At 35.0% G+C, this 19,960-nt stretch overlaps 1 protein-coding gene across 3 annotated transcripts in view; it reads right to left on the minus strand.

Annotated features, from left to right (window-relative positions):
• Positions 1-19,960, minus strand: part of LRPPRC (leucine rich pentatricopeptide repeat containing) — a 168,541-nt gene that overhangs the window by 89,538 nt on the left and 59,043 nt on the right. For all 3 annotated transcript variants that reach the window (XM_077813850.1, XM_077813849.1, XM_077813848.1), the window contains 6 exons: positions 19,166-19,279; positions 17,772-17,902; positions 16,350-16,435; positions 14,551-14,758; positions 2,526-2,650; positions 1,751-1,857 (listed from right to left, as the gene is read on the minus strand). In XM_077813850.1, the coding sequence (XP_077669976.1) occupies positions 1,751-1,857; positions 2,526-2,650; positions 14,551-14,758; positions 16,350-16,435; positions 17,772-17,902; positions 19,166-19,279 (771 nt within the window). The remainder of the gene's footprint in view (positions 1-1,750; positions 1,858-2,525; positions 2,651-14,550; positions 14,759-16,349; positions 16,436-17,771; positions 17,903-19,165; positions 19,280-19,960) is intronic.

Here is a 19,960-nt window from a genome sequence, read left to right on the forward strand (position 1 = left end):
TGATTATCTGTTTCATTACAAACAGAGATGTTTAGAATTTACCTTTGTTACTATACACAAAATGAGGAATAGTTCAGTAGTTATTGAAAATAAACTTTCATTTAGAAGAAACGTAACCCACATATACAAAAGGACCAAATCAGACTTTGAAAAGGTTACACAAGACTTGGAAATCCTAACCCAATGAGCATAAAAAGACAAGCAAGACAGCCAGATGTCCATCTGATCTTTTGATAACAGCATCGGGGTTTATGTCAGAATCTCTGATTCTTGCTGGTTTTAACATTTCACGGTCCATCACCCCAAAGTTAACTTACTCATTACTTCTTAATTCTTAAAGAAACAGGAGAGGTAAATTGGCAACAGCTAATTTATACAGGGAAGTAGGCTTTCAAACCAAATCAAACAATATTAATTTGTCTACTGTCTGATTAATTTAAAATATGACTAAACTAGTCTCTGAAAAAAGTCTTTAAGATAAAGAAATTACCATCAGTGCAAAGAAAACTCAAGAGCACCTTTGAAAAAACTGTGAAAGAAAAGTCTATTAAATCCAAAGAAACAGCTAGTAAAAACACAGAAAACTGCAAAATGTCTTATATTTCCTTTAGCATTCACTTCTAAACATCCCACAACAAGTTTTTTCCTCCTTACACCTTTCTTTTCTCTTGTATTTCAGTCACACTCTTAAAATAAACTCCTCTTCAGCCCTTGATAATAATTGCATTGTATTCTTTTCTGTATTATCATAATAAAGCTATTAAAGCACCAAAAACTCACTACATTTAGGACTACTGCTTTTCTACTGAAGTGCAAAGCATTTTCTAAAAAGTTACAGTTTTGTCCTACCATCAGAGGACTTAAAAAAAAAAAAAAGAAAAGAAAAGAAAACCAGTTAACATAATTTTTATGCAAGATTTTTAATGTCTCATGATTCAGATGAGGATTTCTGTTATCTCATGTATTTTTTTCTTCAGGAGATTACCCCAAAGGAAAAAAAGGTGTTTCAGAAAAGAAAGTTCAAAGAAAGAAGACAACAAAGTTTCATTTTCTGAAAGACCCTCCCCTTTACAATGTTAACTGGACAAGTAATGCAGAGTTTAAACACACACACACACACACAGCGCTAAGAAAAAATATCACAATCTGGGCAGACTCTGCAGCTGCCCTTTTGACTTATCAATTTCAGTAAGCAAAATTTCAATCAAGTCTAGATAAAATATACTAATCCTAAATAGACCAAGTTTGTCACCTACCACTTTCTATAAGCTGCTTACCATGGTTTAAAAAAATTTAAATTAAATGCCAAACAGTAGCAGACAGCACTTGTTTGGCTGATTAACTTGTAGACAAGCATTACAAATAAATCTGAGTATGGTCTGCAGCAAATTAAATTCCAGTGCTTTTAAGAACAAAGAATTCCTTGGGAAAGAGGATTAGTAACTTTACACCCAGGAATGCCAGTTTAATTTAATTGTTTCACAATCCAAGATTTAATATGCAAATATCATTTTGATATATAACAGTGAATTTGATAGAGTAAGAAAACAACTTCAGAAGAGAGAGTCTGGTTGCATATTGAACTGTAATTATACATAATTAAGAAGCTGGCCGAGTTCTTCCCCCCCCGCCCTTCATTATTTATTAACATGAATCAGATCAAGACTAATTAAAGGTTAAAAATTTTAAATGTATTCTAATTAAGAGTCTAAATAGTCGCATGATTAGAGTATTGTAGTTAAAATCCCACCTCAATGATCTTCTTGGCCTCTTTGTATTTTCCTGTATTCAGGAAGGCAAAGAAGATATCATAGAGCATCGTCATTTCACCTCGTTCTTGACTCACAAAGTCCATGGCTATAGAGAGAAGAAAACTCATTTAATTGTCTGTTTAATAACTGGGAAGCATTTTAAAAACAGATGTCAAAAATAATCAAACAAGTAAGATTCCCCACACCTGGCAAAACACTAAATAAGTGATGGGGAAATAATTTTCTGGAAAAAGATACTAAGAATGAGGACACAATATTTCAAGATACCTCGCAGCTCAAGGTTAAATGTATTTCAAGTGCTTTTGCTAATCTGCATTATAGTTTATAATAATTAAATTCAACAGCTTTAACAGATCATAAATTGGCATTCTATATTGCTGCAGACTACGAGGACTTAGGATTTCTTAAACATGTTGAGGGAGGGACATATAGAACAAGTTATGGTGTGTCAACACCAATAGACTGACACATATTCCATGATAGCAGCCTTCTGCTGATAGCTAGGGATTTGGTTGCGGAAACATTAGGTTCCTTCGTACCTAAAGTAAGCTTCATTTTTTTTAATTTGCAAAAAGGACACCTAGATGCTGCTGAAAGCTTTAAAGTTATGCCCATATACTCTACGCATCCTTCCACTGTTTGCACAGCCTAATGTACAGATAGCAAAAAACTAAACTAAACTAAACCAAACCACCACCTCCATAAAGAAGCCAAAATAACCCAACATGCAATATTTGACTATATCCAACTAACCTTTCTGCAGGAGATCAGTATTTCCTTGTTCTATTAGCCTGCACAAGATGTCATGGAGCCTAGGGATCTTGCCATACTTTTTACAACAGTCAATGGTAGCTTCCAGTGCAGCAGGTACATCATCCCTTATGAAAAAAGGGTATACAATTTAAGTTAAAACGATGCAAACAGCCTATAAGCAAAGTCTGCACAAGAACAGTACAGTATGGCTTAGGGTTTCAACTAAAATTCATGTAATCGCATAAGGATTTTTACATAGACTCCTTAATAACAGGCCATTAAGAAATCTGTCCATTCAGAAAATTTTACACATCCCAGAGTCAGTTTGCATTTTAAATTTATATTAGGACTGTCGAATAATCGCAGTTAACTCATGCGATTAACTCAAAAAGTTAATCGTGATTAATCACACTGTTAAACAACAGAATACCAATTGAAATTTATTAAATATTTCGGATATTTTCTAATTTTTCAAACATATTGATTTTAATTACAACACAGAATATGAAGTGCACAGTACTCACTTTATATTTATTTTTGATTACAAGTATTTGCACTGTAAAACACAAAAGAAATAGTATTTTTCAATTCACCTAATACAAGTACTGTAATGCAATCTCTTTATCATGGAAGTTGAACTTACAAATGTAAAATTATTGACTAAAAACCTGCATTCAAAAATAAAACGTAAAATTTTAGAGCCTGCAAGTCCACTCAGTCCTACTTCTTCTTCAGCCAATCGCTCAAACAAGTTTGTTTACATTTGCAGGAGATAATGCTGCCCCCTTCTTATTTACAACGTCGCCCGAAAGTGAGAACAGGTGTTCTCGTGGCACTATTGTAGCCGAAGTCGCAAGATATTTACATGCCAGATGCGCTAAAGATTCACATGTCCATTCATGCTTCAACCACCATTTGAGAAGATATGCATTCATGCTGATGACAGGTTCTGCTCAATAACAATCCAAAGTAGTTTCATTATCTGAGTCAGATACCACCAGCAGAAGATTGATTTTCTTTTTCGGTGGTTCGGGTTCTGTAGTTTCCACATCAGAATGTTGCTCTTTTAAGACTTCTGAAAGAAAGCGCAACACCTCATCCCTCAGATTTTGGAAGGCACTTCAGATTCTTAAACCTTGGGTCGAGTGCTGTAGTTATCTTTAGAAATCTCACATTGGTACCTTCTTTGCGTTTTGTCAAATCTGCAGTGAAAGTGTTCTTAAAATGAACAATGTGCTGGGTCATCATCCGAGACTGCTATAACAGGAAATATATGGCAGAATGCGGGTAAAACAGAGCAGGGGACATACAATTCTGCCCCAAGGAGTTCAGTCAGAAATTTTATTAACGCTTATTTTTTAAATGAGCGTCATCAGCATGGAAGCATGTCTCTAGAATGGTGGCCGAAGAATGAAGGGGCATACGAATGTTTAGCATATCTGGCACATAAATACCTTGCAATGCCAGCTACAAAAGTGCCATGCAAATGCCTGTTCTCCCTTTCTGGTGACACTGTAAATAAGAAGCGGGCAGCATTATCTCCTGCAAATTGACACATTTCACAGTAGCAGCCGTGTTAGTCTATATCCGCAAAAAGAACAGGAGTACTTTTGGCACCTTAGAGACTAGCAAATTTATTACAGCATAAGCTTTTGTGGGCTACAGCCCACTTCATTGGATGCACAGAATGGAACATATAGTAAGAAGATAGATATATATACACATACAAATAAGTTGGAAGTTGCCATACAAACTGTGAGAGGCTAATTAGTCAAGATGAGCTATTATCAGCAGGAGAAAAAACTTTTGTAGTGATAATCAAGATGGCGCATTTAGAGAGCTGACAAGAAGGTGTGAGGATACTTAACTTAGGGAAATAGATTTAAATTGTAACCAAATTTGTTTGAGCGATTGGCTGAAGTAGGACTCAGTGGACTTGTAGGCTCTAAAGTTTTACATTGTTTTATTTTTGAATGCAGGCCGTTTTTGTCAATAATTCTACATTTGTAAGTTCAACTTTCATGACAAAGAGATTGCACTACAGTACTTGTATTAGGTGAATTGAAAAATACTATTTCTTTTGTTTTTTTACAGGCAAATATTTGTAATCAAAAATAAAGTGAGCACTGTACACTTTGTATTCTGTGTTGTAACTGAAATTAATATATTTGAAAATGTAGAAAACATCAAGAAGTATTTAAATAAATGGTATTCTATTACTGTTTAACAGTGTGATTAATTGTGCAATTAATCAAGATTAATTTTTTTATCGTGCAATTAATCATGATTAATTTTTTTAATCATTTGACAGCCCTAATTTATATTTTAAAAGTAACAGGTACAGAAGTTTGCAAATTAACATATTTAATGGTAGACTGTCCTGTTTTGGAAATACAGACAGTTTCTCCACAGATGGAAAAACATCTTATAGAAATATCAATCATATGACTAGATCTTCACCTCAGACCTCTTACAAGTAGCAGAACATTTATAACGTTGTGATTGTGAATACTGTTCACTAGGGATTAACGTTCAAGAGTCTGTGTACTCTGCTGAAAGCTGGACTTAATTTTTGCAGCAAAATTCCTGGACACTGCAGCACAGTATTGCAGCGGACTGGAAATTCTGTGGCAGTTTCAATTAAGTAAGTTTAATTGTTGCACTGTGTTCCCACAATTTCCATTGCTTCAAATTTCTGCACTAGTATTTAAAATGTTACTTTTAAAGTTACAGAGTTAGCAACCCAAAAAGATGAATGGAACACTTCAGACCTCTCAGTTACATCTCTTGCACATTTGGGTACAAATCACTGCACTGGTTTACACTTTCAAAGTTATCCTCACAATTATGAGGACTAGAAGCCTTTTCTTTTAAATGAAAACTTATTATTTTTTAGTATATTTGTCCAAAAAGGACAGATTCCAAGCAGAATCACACTATAGTCATGGACTTATGTATGCAAAGGTTTTGTCTTTATGCTGAACTACATATGCTCTATATGCAATAGTCACAGTAACTTCAAACACCAATATATTTTTTAAAATATACTCAACCAGAAGGAAAGGAGGACTCACGAAAGCTTATGCTCATATAAATTTGTTAGTCTCTAAGGTGCCACAAGTACTCCTTTTCTTTTTGCGGATACAGACTAACATGGCCGCTACTCTGAAATCAACCAGAAGGGAGTTTTAAAATAATTAAGAATTTGTATAGCACTGTAAACGGAAATAGTGTCTTTTAAAAGAGAACACAAACCAAATCAAACAGTCCCTCTCCTAAAGAGCTTACAATAACATACAAAGCATAGGACAACAGCTGAAATATAGCAGAGGGTGTGGAGAAATAAGTGGTTAGAGAGACCAGTGTAGCAAAGTTATATGGAATTCGGAGGTTTAAAGTTTGGAGAGTAGAGGGTTGGTATGGGAAAAATATGTAAAAATAATCTGTGGAGCAAAAATCAACATTTGTTGTGTGATATTTTGATCCTTTCTATATTTTGAAAGACAACCAGATAAAGGCTGGTGAAAGTGGGTAGGAATAGACGGGTACGAAACATGTATGTTTGAAGCCTGTTTACAACAGGTGGTAAATCCATACTGTACGCTTGACACAGTAATAATAATTTTTGAAACAACTTCTATTGAGCACCTCCTCAACAGTATTTCATAAGCGTGAATTGAGGAAATGACGTAGTCATTGAAAGTTAATTCATTTCCAAATTGTTCATATTTTTTTCTCTTACACAAATGTTCATAGATAAGGCCAGAAGGGACCACTGTGATAATCTACTCTGACCTCTTGCCTAACACAGGCCCTACGACTTCCCTGAACTATTTTTTGTTTGAACTTCAGAATCTCTTTTAGAAAAACATCCTATCTTGATTTTGAAGTTTCCTGGGATGGAGAATCCACCATATCATTTGGTAAGTTGTTCCAAAGGTCAGTTACTCTCACTGTTAAAAAATGTACACTTGATTTCTAGTCTGAATTTGTCTAGTTTCAACTTCCAGCCACTGGATCTTGTTATACCTTAGTCTGATAGGGTAAAGACGCTTCTAATTTCAAATTTCTGTTCCCCATGTAGATACATGTGATCAAGCTTCCCCTTAACCTTCTCTTTCAAAAGAGAACTCAAGGAGATCAGTCTACTTTTTCCACTATATGGGATGATTTCCAGTCCTTTAATCATTACCGTGGCTCTTCTCTGAACCCCCTCCAATTTATCAACATTCTTCTTGAAACAGTGAACACCAGTACTGGACACAATATTTCAGTAGTGGTCACACCAGTCTCAAATATATAGGTAACAACCTCCTCAGCTCCTACTTGAGACTTCCCTGATTATGCATCCAAGGATTGCATTAGCCCTTTTGGCCACAGCATAGCACAGGAAGTTCACATGCAGCTGATTATCCATGTAACCCCAAACTTTTTTCTGAGTTACTGCTCCCCAGGATAGAGTCCCCCATCCTGTAAATACAACCTGTATTCTTTGTTTCTAGATGTAGAACTTCACATTTGGCTGTATTAAAATGTATAGTTTTATTCTGTCCATCTTACTAATTGATCCAGATTGCTCTGCATCAGTGACTTGTCCTCTTCATTATTTACCCCCTCTCAATATTTGTAAAGTCTGCAGACTTTATCAGTGATAATTTTATGTTGTCCTCCAGGTCAATGATCAATGTTAAATCACATAGGGCCAAAATCCAACTTCTGTGGAATCGCATTAGAAACATATCTGCTCAGTAATTATTCCCTGTGTAAAATTACATGTTGAGACCTATCAGTTAGCCAGTTTTTAATCCATTTAACATGTGCCATGTTAGTTTTGTATCATTCTAGTTTCTTAATCAAGATTTTACATTGCCCTTGATTTTATTACTATTTCATATATATTAAGATTTTAAAATGTAAAATATAAAAGTAGAAGAAATGTTAATGTTATAATATTACTGACACTGTGAAAATGAGCCTAACTTGACAGATCTCTACCTTATCCCCTTACTAAGCCCTGTTTACAGTGCATCTTCTGGCACCCCACAGAGTCATTTGAATTTTTGTCATTTGGGGTGAAGACTAAATTACAGGTTAATTTCAAAACTGTAAGTAGATGTTGCAGACTAGATTACTGTCATACAAGAGAAATACTATGGATGAAATATAGATGGATATAAAGCTTCATATAATCACATAATTCTTCTGCTTTAGATGCAAGTTCAGTTTAACACCTTTAAAATCAGTTTTTATTGAAAACTGCTCTCAAATTCTTGTGAGGCACAACAGCACTTACACATACAAATTAAAGTTTTCAGTTGTAAATTCAGCTCAGACTGATTCTTAAACTGCAATAGTATTGTCTCAGCTGTATACCCACAGCGTTAAAGTGACTGCTTTAGGTCAAAGCTATCAATAAATAAATGAATGAACTAGAATGTCAATCAAACAGACACATTAATAGTTATTGGTCTCTAAATGTATGATTCTGAAGATATTTATACTGTGTGTGCAGAATAAAAAAATCCAATAAAAAGATAATGGAAATAACTTACGTGTTATGGTGTTTGCTGCTCGTATAACATACAAAATGTTTCCATACTCAGGCCCCCAAAATAAATTTAATCTCAATAATGAGACTGGTACATTATAACCTGGCTTAACAGACCATCACCTTAAAGTGATAAAAATCCTCTACATTTGTCTCAAATTTCCTCAGAGCCACATTGCTGGGGAGTTTTTGTTTTATAAGGCTGCCCAACCACAACTTACTGTAAGACAACATTTATAAGGTGAATGCATAGGGTTGGTTGCCAAATGATTATAAAATGCAAAATAAAGGAAAACAAAACAGCTCCAGAATACACGTTTATAATACAAACAGAACTTAACACTACTGGAATTGCAAAAACTAAACCTGGGAAGCTTAAATGACTTTGTGCTTGGGTTACTACAATTTGCAGAATAAATCATAGTACCTTTGAATTGTTATATAAAATGCAGTTGTTTAAAGATAATTTTTTTTTTTTGGTGGGTACTGGCAAGTATTTTTGTGAGAAGAGAGTTGTTAATAATTCAGTAGAAAAAAACCCCACTGACAAAACAAGAACTCACAACACAGCCTTAACATTTAATTTATTTTTAAGATTATGTTAATGTTTTGAATGCACATTTTGCTACATCTTACAACAGTTTTGCACTTTAATTGAACTGTATGAATATTATTTTTTATCAGTTACATTTAGAACAAAATGTGCGTGCAAATAACCAGACAGGTCCAAGTTAACGTCTGAAAATCTTATTGGACACAATCTTCTTATACAATTTATATATTCATCAATATCCATATTTACATCTCAAAGGTTCATATAATGGATAAAGTGCCTGATCCCAAACACGTTTTAGTTAGTGTGTCCAGTGATGCAGCATTCACAACCTGGCTAGCAAACTTGTGCGTCCGTGGGGTCATCAATGCAAGGTAGGGGTCTAAGTTTTTAAATATAAATTCACATGATCTATGGATCATGGAAAAGAATGAGAGTTTTATTTTTATGCGTGAACTACTACTAAAATTTTACTTCTTTTTATTGGTATTGACAAATGCCATTTATGCTTCTTTCTAAAGGGCAAACTCCTATTTCTCTTTTAAGAAACACTTCACATAAGCAGTTTCGATATTACTTCTCACTGCAATCTCTTCATTTAAAAAAAGGAGGTATGCTATCATAACCTAAATGACAGAAGCAGCCTAAGGCATGAGCGTATTATGTTTGACCCCCTCATAAATACAAGACAGCTCTAACTCAGCACTGCACTGCAATTTAGACTGTTCTATTTGTAAGAATCTGAGGCAAGTTATTTTTGCTTGGGGCCCTTGTGAATTCTTATATAATGTGGCCCCAATCCTGCAAAAACACCCATGTGGGTAATTTCACTTATACATGTAATTTCACTCAACTAAGAAAGACTACTTCCATAAATAAAGTTACTGACAAGAACAAGTGTTTGCAGGATCAGGCTCTGTAACAAGACACTATCTAATTCTTCTCTCATACCTATTTCAAATTATATAAACCATTCCCCTCTTGCTTCAAGCATGAAGCTCTAAACCTAACCCTTTTACTTGTAATAAACAACTTTCCAAACCAGAGAGTCTGCTTGATAAAAAGACTCCAAATATTGATTTTAATTGGAATGAAGTGCTACAACGTTATGCATAAAGCTTTAGTGAAGTGGCAATTTACCTAAGGGGTTTACTGATTGAAAAGCTCTCAAACCTGAAATCACTAGAGAAGGAGAAAGAAAAAAGGGACTCTGGAAGAAAAAAAAAAAAAAAGAAAACTCTTAAAACAAATCCCTCTCTGCAAATCTGAAGCAGATGTTAGCATGGAGGCAAATCAATTCAGTAAGGTACAATCAGCTTTACAAAAATTATTCTGTTAAGAAAACGGGCTCTTGAAAGAACTAAATGTTTTTTTCTGTTCATCAGCTACAGCGAGGAATCTTCAAGGAGACTGGTGTTGCAATTACAACTAATCCTCCCCAAAAAATTAACTGTGTTGAAGGCTTTGTAATTTCCCTAGGTACAATTTAGCTGTCACTTACTTTAAAATTTACTCAAACATGCGTTCCGAACAGCACTAACTTCACATGTCAAGTGCTTTCCAGCCAATTGAGTCTAAACTGGAAGTCGGTGTTAAACAACTGAATGATTAGACAAGATAGCTCATTTCCCTGCTCTTTTGTTCAGAATAAAATGCCACATTTACATTATCAGGCTCAACAGGATTTTCTGACAGAGGGAGAAAAAACCCTAGTGAACACTGTCCGTATTAAGCACATGAAGCCTGTCATTTACCAATCATCCTTCAAAAAGTAATAGCCATGAATGTAACTTAATTACGACCCAATGATCCTTGACGAAAAATCATCTTATCACTGTCCTGTCCCCCTAGGGCAAATGAACCACTTTTGTCCTCTGGCACTGATGATGCTAAATTCCTAATTGCAATAATGGAGTAAAAGAGCCAAACCTCCTTAATTTCCTTGCAGCACTTAAGAGTTTTAAACTGGGAGGAATAATACAGAACTAATATAAATACTTGGAATAAAGATGTTGAAAATTAGAAAAAACTGTCATCAATTAAAGATAAGCAATATTTAAAAATATTACTTATTTTTAAAAATAATGAGTTAAAAGGTCATTAAACGTATCGCATTTACAAAGGAATCATCCCTAGCACACAAAACCGCACATGTACTTAAGTCTATGAAACCTAGACAAGAACTATGGACAAACAGAGGATTCAGATTGCATCAACACACCTGCTATATGAGACACCAATGAAATGCATGTGTGTTCATACAGACTGCAGAACAAATTAACCCACAGGGCCCTTTAATGGACAGCATGAATTAAAACTGCTATTTTGATCATTTTTAAACAAATACAATCCAGTTATACCCTCTGGATATTTTCAAATGACTCTACCAATTAAACAGGTTGTGTTCACTGATCTCTGCTGACAAAATAGTTACATATTTTGCCTACATAGTTTAGATTTAATGCACATTTTATATTTAGCTACCTGGAAATTTTCTTAGCAAATGTGATAAGGGTTTTAAGTATGTATTTGTCCATGATGTATAAATTAACTAGCAGTATATTTTTCTTTAAATCTGGGAAGATAAAATATAAATTGAGATCTGAAATAATTCCATTTTTAGAGAAACTTTATAAATCAAATGAAACTAAGTTTCTACCTTACACAACATTCACATTTATATTTTAAAGATTTGCTTGTGCAACTATCTAGTAAGAGTAAAATCAGCAGCTGTGGTAGAGGTTTATTTCCCCTCCTGTAAATAGAGATTATCAAAGCACTGTATAGCACAGATGCAGATTAGCTTCACAAACCTCTATATAGTTTTGTAAATCTGTTCGTGTTTGAATAGGTTTCCCTTGACAGTTGATAGAGGAGAGCAAAGAATAACCCCAAAAAATTACCCTCTAAATCCTCAAGGATTTTCATATTATACAGGTAACACACACACTGTCACAACATTAACCTCTCCCCATTATCAGCAATTGGAAGAATCAGTTCAAAAGTAAGACAAGTTTTGAGCCCAATCTTCAAGCTTATTATATTCCTATGGAAGATTTTGACAGATTGCTCAATATTAAAAACATCCAAAGTCAATATCCTGATTAGGATATTTTGCCATACCATTAAAAGAAGAATGATCTTCAATGAGGGATTGAAGATCAGATATGTAGGCTTTTTTGCAATTTTTCCTGGCGAATTTACATTTCTTAAGTTAATACAGTGCTCACACCAAGAATAAAGCTAATACCTTTTAAGATCACTTAAAAGGATTTTTACTTTAATTGAGATAATTGCTTTATCTTGGGGAAAACAAAACCATCTTTATTATTTAAGTTAAATTTATTTCTATGATAATCTATTTCTGAACTAGTTAGTAAAATTTCCTCCCTGTCTACTCATAAAAGGGCTCGGGGTGGGGTGGTATTAAAAATGGGTTTTCTGGCTATGCCAAAAGAAGGACAGGAGACATTTGACATGGGTTTAATCAGGCCGCAACTTTATTATTAGATATCTGGGACTACCCAGCAGACAACAATGTACAGTGCAGGTAATCCCATATTTATTCTGTAATTACCTGCGGGGCTTCTACCAGCTCACTCTCTTTTTCCCTCCAACAAATCCACTGCTGGGAACTTACCGTCCACCCCGCCCCTCTCCCCCCCCCCCCCCCCGCCCCGTAGGAGGGTTAAGGTGGGCTGTAAGAATGGGGGGTTGGGCTCCCTGCTGTTCCAATCATATAGGAGTCCCCAACCACCCCACATTCGTCCATTTAATGAACGCCTCTTTTTTACTTCACCAGATTTTGTTAAGAAAATATTTTATTGGGAACTGTCACCTTAAAAAGTGTTAAGAATGTGAAAACTCTGAAGATCTTTCCTATCTTGCATGCTCTCTGTAGGAGAAACAAGTCTCTGAAAATGATTTGGAAAATGTAAAAGCTTAGTTGTTACTCCAAAAAGACTGGTAAGGCAAGAGTAAGCATTTTAAAACTATGATTGTTGAAGTCTTCCATAACAATCACAGGGGTTTCCTTTCCCTCCTACCAATGTCAGGAATAATAATTTTTTTTTTAAATGGCACCAGCAGAGCCAGTTCCATGGAACATTAGAAAATCCTGCAGCTCATCTGACTGGCTTGCCGAACTTCTGAAGTGACAAAACTGTACCAGACACTTAACTTCAGCAGTTCAGCACCTGCATGTGTGCTACCATGGAGCTATGTAGCATGGCAAGTAGCAAATCACTTGGGGGCGGAACCACAGTGATGAGCAAATGTTATAGCGGACATGTATAATCATACCCATTGTAACACTATGTTCAGTTCAATCATAACTTTCCAAAATTTTTATAACCTTCCAGGAAGAAATTTCTCAGGCTTGATCAAATCCTGAAGGTGAACTTTTTGCAAAGTCTGAGCAGAAACTGTTCCTTCCTTTTTAAGAAGAAACATTAGGATGGGGTAACAAGGCTTTTCCTATCGTAATAAGGGAAGAAACTCTGTCTCGTAACCTTCCTCAGAGGAGCAGGGAAGGAGCTAACTCTTGCAGACCTTTTAAGTTATTTGGGATAGTGTGTTCCAATGCTTTCTAGCCAAATATTTCCACATTATGGAAAGTCCCACTTTCTCTCTCTTTAAAAATAAGCTAATGATGACAATTTTTAAAATATACAAAATAATAAAATTAAATATTACAAAACCATACACGTATGTACGAGGTTAGAGACACAGATTTTTTCCCATATGAGAGCAAACACTGAGTTTTTTTAATGGTAGTTAATATAACAACAACTGGATGTTCCAGTGTTAGCAAGCATATATTCCTGAAAGCTGACTGACTGTTCAATAGATGGCACTGTGAAAACATCAGTAATATTTTATATAGGGTTTATTTAAAAAGAAACAAAAGAACATATTTAATATAAATAAGTGACCAAATTGGAAGAGACTGTTGAAGAATTGAGACAGAGTCCAAAACGGATAGAAGCAGGGGTCCTGGAATAATTTGTATAGGGGGAGTGCTGAGAACCACTGAACCAAACCGTAAACCCTGTATTTGATGGAACTACTTCAAGCCAGGGAGTGCTGCTGCACCCCCAGCACCAATGGATAGAAGAGAAGCACTGAAAACTTGAAATAGATTGAACACTGAAGACTGTGTGTTGGAGGGGTGTGGGGACCTAATTCTTGACACTCCTGTCACAAAGACCAATTATATGCAGTTCAAATGTGGAATTTTCCTCAAGTAATTGTGTCTCATATTAAGAGGACCATGCAAGGAAATATGCCACATAGTGTATGAAAATTATTTCCTGCCGGAACAAATGCATGGAGTTCATTCTCTTGTTGAATTATACTACAGGTACAAACGGAAAAGTAATGGGAAATATTTGGACTGGAGTACCCAGACTATACGGTGATACTTTGGGAGTAGTATCAGATTTCTTATCTTTTCACTTAATTACTTAGTGCACAAGGAAACCTAACTTCAACCTACATAAGTGTTATTGAGATGTGCAGTTACAATGAAATATATACATCTTTTGGGTGGGGAACACATACTTCTTATCTCAATAACTTAGGAATGTATGTAGCATACGATGACCCTATATCCCTTATTCAAACACAATTGCAAGGCTTAAAATCTGAAACAACCAATTTGTGAGCAAATTTTGATTGTGTTAAATTTGTCCATGTGACATAATCATAGCTCTCATGTAGGCACCATGAAATAAAATATAATTAACAAAAAATAACCTATTGGTCTGTTTTTCAGTGTTCCATCTAAAACAGTCTCACAAAAAGTTTTACTTTAATACACTACATCTGTGTGTGTCTGTGTGTGTGTGTAATAAATAAATCATGTAATATGAACAAATATTAGATCATACCCTACCCTTAATCCCAAGCCTCAGAAAACTTACTTTTCAAGGTGAACAGTAATCAGAGGGGAACAGAGGTTAGCAGAAGGCTTTGCTAAGCCCAGCATCAGAATGGACTCATGTAATCGATTCACCATTTCAGCTTCACCTCGCATGGCTGCAGCATTAAGGATGTGGAAAAAGGATGTGACTGTTGTATCTTTGATAGGAATATCTCTCTCTTTCATCTCCTTTAGAATGTTAATAGCATCTACAATTAAACAACACAAAAGACCCTTAGGTAATTTCATGTAGGGAAAACAAACTGCTATTAAAACAGCATTTCAAACCCAGCAGGAATGTAAATTCTGGTGTATAATGCCGATTTCAAGTTAATTACTACTTGCATTTCTAAACGAGACTACAATTATAAATCCACAATAGCATGGCTTTATCATTCACTGCAACTTTGACTACAAATTATAGATAGGAACTGTGTGCCCACTTTGCACCACATAACCCTGTACAGTCTGCCCTATAGCTGTAAGATCCCACCAAATGGATGCTTTTATCGTTCAGTGCTAACATCTGCTAAATCACACCATTGTTTCTTTAGCAGATGGCTTGTCACGAGGCCAGATAATAAAGATGTGTTTACACTGAATATACAGCCAGACTAATGGTCTGATACCGATAGGGCCTGTTTGCTGTGTCGATACTAATTAGCCAAGGAGAGCCAATGAAAGCTTTCTAACAGACTGCATGTTAAAACATTAGGTTCATTAAGCTTCATTAGGAAGGCAGAAACAAACATTTTGGTATATGGAATAAGTGCATTTTTATAATGTTCGTAATTATTGCACAGGCAAAATGTTTTGACCACTTTACATAAAAGCAATAAAGCTGCCTAATCTTTTAAAAGAGCTTTGCAGATCACAAATGTACCACAGAAAATAATGCTACTCAGAAAATGTAGCCATACTTCTTCACTGTAGAGGTGACCAGGATCTAATTTAATGTCACCTGGAAGGGGGAAGTGTTTTGAATATAATTCTAATAAGTGATCAAGTGAAATTTCAATGAAATCATCTGATGAAGAAAAAAAGGTATAATTTTACATTAACAAAGAAAATAGCCATAATGTAAGATTAAAAAACTGAAAGATTGAGTTATGTTGGCTAGATTTTGTAGATCTGCTTTAAAACAAATGGCAATATCCCGTAGGTTATAATAATCAGCCTAATAACTTCCTACATTATTAGGCATGAAGTCCATATCATTTACAGCAAAGACTTAGGAATCCAGTTTGGGTATCAAATACAATATACTCATTAATGCCAAAATTACAAATCAATCTATCACACAGACTTTAAACTGCAATGTGAATAAAATATAAACAAATGCCAACATTAAAAAATATTAAAATACTTCATAAAACAAGTTACTGGATTTTTACTGCAGTGTTTGGACCCTTACAAGAAGGTTATGTTTATAGGTTCTATGTTCAGCCTTCAGACCTTCTTAAAGAAAAACAAAGCCATTAGTCTAGGCACATACGCAATTTGTGCCATAAGTCATGATCTTCAAACTCAATCCAAACAGCAATGCTAATAAAAACTAGCTGCAGAAATGCAAAAAGCACTGAGCTGTGCAAATGTAAATGACAAGCTTGCCAATCCATTAAAACTAATGGCCTGTACTGTCCAAGCATCTCTGGTTGAATTCACATGCAAATTTGTATGCAAAATGTTCAAGCACTTTGCAGGACATGATATACCATTAATATCAACTCACATTTTTAGTCCAGTGGCAAGATACCTTTATTATATAGCAGAAACTTATACTGAAAGCAAATGGCTTACCTTCTAGTCTGCCATGCTTTCCTAAGACTTTCACCAAGGCTAAGTACTTATTTGTGTCAAGAGCAACAGATGAATCTTTACGGAAGCTAAAAATTAGAACATATTAAAAACTGCATTAATAGAAGTTCAGTTTTTTAATGTATATAGAATGAAGGTTTATTCTTACAGACAAAGCAACAAAGGTATGGAATTAGTTACACAGAAGTTAGATTAAAATATTTGAGAGAGAATCTGACAGTCAAAGTTTGCTATTGAAGTACATTTTTTCTCTTTGAAAAAAGGATATTAGGCAGCAAAGAAACTTTTCAGAGAGTTTACGAAAGATATGTCTTTATCAATTTGACAGTAGTGAAGAACAAGGCACACTTCTCCCATATTTAGGACAGAAACTTCTTCCTGCAAGCACCCCGTCTTTGAGTATTACAGTACAAATAGTACTGAACATAAAGTCATCCACCTTTTGTAGCCTTCAATTTCTACTGTTCATAGTACTGTTTCTTTAATTTAGTCATTTTCCCAAGAATATTGAAGGAAGGAAGGCAGGAAGGTGCTTTTTAAGGCACTTGTTAGCAGCTCCCATAATAAGCTCACAGCAGATCACTGAGTCTTGACCTACCTTTGAAGCACTACTATAAAACTCAAAATCATTACTTGGTAAAATCTCACGATGAGACATTTAAATAAAAAAACCAGCATGGAAAAAGTTACTACATACACACAATAGCAAGTTTCCCAGTGCTAACGAGTGAGCCATTTTGTCTCTTTCTCAACACTGACAGAGCTCCCTCCACATTATGGACACCTGACTTGAATTCCACTGTAAAAGCCAAGTAAATTTTAGCAAGGGAAGGGGGAGAATCAAAAGTATGCAAAAGTAATACATAACTATTATGATTCACTGTAACATTAAAATTGAATTTTAATTTTTTTGGGGGGGTGAGGAGGGAAAGGTACAAGAAAGGAGGATGCTCTGTAAAACAATTTGCTCCCAGACAAATCATGCATAACACATTTTAGCTGGGAGCTAATGTTCACAACCAAGATATAATCTCTGAAAATGGAGGTTTAAAAAGGAAATGTTTGCTGACAGGTCTTAAAATATAATGTCACTTACAAGCATTGCTATTCTGATGCAATATAAATGCAGTTATATTACCATTTTTCAAAAACAAACCTGAATTTAAACGCTAAAGGCTGTTGACAAAAACATCATAATTTACTTATTTAAGATAATACATCACACACACACTTTCAAAGTGTGCTAATGAACTGCCAACAATTCCTGATCTTTCTTAAGAATTATACACAGGGGAAAAACTAATTAAAAATGTATGAAGGGGTTAATATTCAACCTACTTAATTCAACAAGGTCTGTGTATCAGCATAAATCTCTGTGACATGTTTCAGTGCCGGTGTACTTACACTTCTTCTTTCAGGTTCATTGCATCTTCTACATTATCATGTCGACAGCACAAATTTATCAAGGCTGCATAGCCACCAACAACCATGTCCGATTCGTATTTGGCTTTCACTTCAAGGGCTTTTTGCATATTCTAAAAAAAGAGGAACAGAGCAAAGATGTGAACCACAGAAAAAGTCAATACGACATTATGAATGCTAGGTTCAGTGTGTAGCTATATGAATAGCTTTAGTGTTTTAATACCAAAAAAAATGTTTGTGAAACAAAGCTGGTATTGCTTTAACTGATTTTAATAATAAAAGTTATTTTTAAAAATAAATTCACCTGTTCCCAAACTGTTTCAGTTCAACTTAATTGAAAGGTGTATTTTAGGTGTTAGTCTACCTGTTTTAACTGAAGTGTCTACAATGCTTTATTACGGACAGATTTTTGTTGTCACACATAGAACTACAAACATGATTGATTATGGAATATGGACTAATTTTTATGTACAATGCCATGCTTTAATTTTATCAGGCACCAATATCCTAAACATAAAACTGAAAAAACTTTATAAGACAAGAAACCGATTCATAATCGAATTAAACAGGCTGCTTCAGCATTTGCCATAATCTTTTAAAATATGTATTTTGCATTGCTGTTTATGCAATTTAATGGGTGCCATATTAAAGCTTATGACTTATCAGACTATTCTTATAGTCTCAGGTACAACATTATAACAGACAGTCATTTGAGAAACAGAATCTCTCCAAAGGCTGGATTTACAGCAATACTGAATACTATGCTATAATCTTAAACACGGTTATGGCTCTTTGTAAAACCATGGGTATATGACAAAATCATACTGAACAAGAAATTGGACAAAAGTCTGATGATATCCCACGAATTGCAGACACACTAAAATGAATATGAGCTACAGCTGGACGCTCGCCGAATGAAGGCAAGAGTCTCTTTATCTCAGAAAGAGCTTTCCTCCAGCAGGAAAATGGAATTTCAATCCCTGCATTAACAACCTAGTAATATTTGACTTGCAAATGACTACTGCATGTATCAGTTGCTTGACAATCTAGAGATATAAGAGACCGGAGCCATGGCTTGAAAGGACATTTGGCATGTATGATAAACCTATCACAGCTGTTACTATCATTCACTTTGCAGATTATTGTAAACAAACTTCAGCAACCCCAAAACATGTCATTCAAGGTGTAGCTGAAATTAGTTAACCTTTTTATTTAATTGTTTTTTTTGCCCTTATGTCTGATTTATAAGCATCAAACCTTGAAACCTCAAGCACTGCGCTTGTCCTGCTTAACTACATCTATCCATAATACAGTCATCTACATTTGTTTTAAATATTGTTCAGCATTTGCAACGATCTCTGCATTGCTCAAGTTACCTCTTCTGCACAGAGAGCAACTATAAGCTGTTTTAGGACATTTCCAATAGGTTGCTTTTCAGCTTTTAGTTTTTCCAGTTCCTCCTCCAAAGCAGACACTCCAAGTTCAGCGTTCTAAAAACAGGTGATAAAAAGAAAACAAAAGTTAAAAAAAATAAAATTAATAGGTCACTTTGCCAAAGGAAGATGAAACCTGTTCATTCATAAGTCAAAAGAAAAATTTGTAACAATTAAGAATGCTGTAGCTAATTAAGGAGCTGATGCTAGTTAAGAACTTGAGACAACAGCATAATAAAAACTGAAGCCATGGGAGCTTTTTACAGTGTGGAAACATCAGCTTCTCTCAGGCTCATTTCTTTAATGGTAGAAGTAGAGAAAAGAGGTCTGTTTCTTTACCTCTCAGATCTAGGCACACTGAAGATTAAAAAAAGACTTGATGTCACACAACCACCACCGTACTGGATTTATATTCCTGTCATTCAAGGAGTTCAGAGTGCATAACCTGATTAAGCCTCACACCACCACTATGAGCTGAATTTTACAAATGGGGAAACTGAGGCACAGAACCTAAGTGAATCGCCAAGCTCAATCAGCAAATCTGAGGAAGAACCTACATATTCTCACTCCCAATCTTGTATATTAGTCACTAGACTGTGCTTCCTTCCACATGGCCCCCAAACTCCTCCCAAAATGGGAATACTTTTAGTTGTAGACTATACAAGTATATCACTGAGAACTAGTTAATACCTATCATGCATTATCTGAAAAAAAATTGATTACCATGCCACGAAGAAA

Source organism: Eretmochelys imbricata, chromosome 3 (assembly GCF_965152235.1).
Source record: "Eretmochelys imbricata isolate rEreImb1 chromosome 3, rEreImb1.hap1, whole genome shotgun sequence".
NCBI classification, from domain to species: Eukaryota; Metazoa; Chordata; order Testudines; family Cheloniidae; genus Eretmochelys; species Eretmochelys imbricata.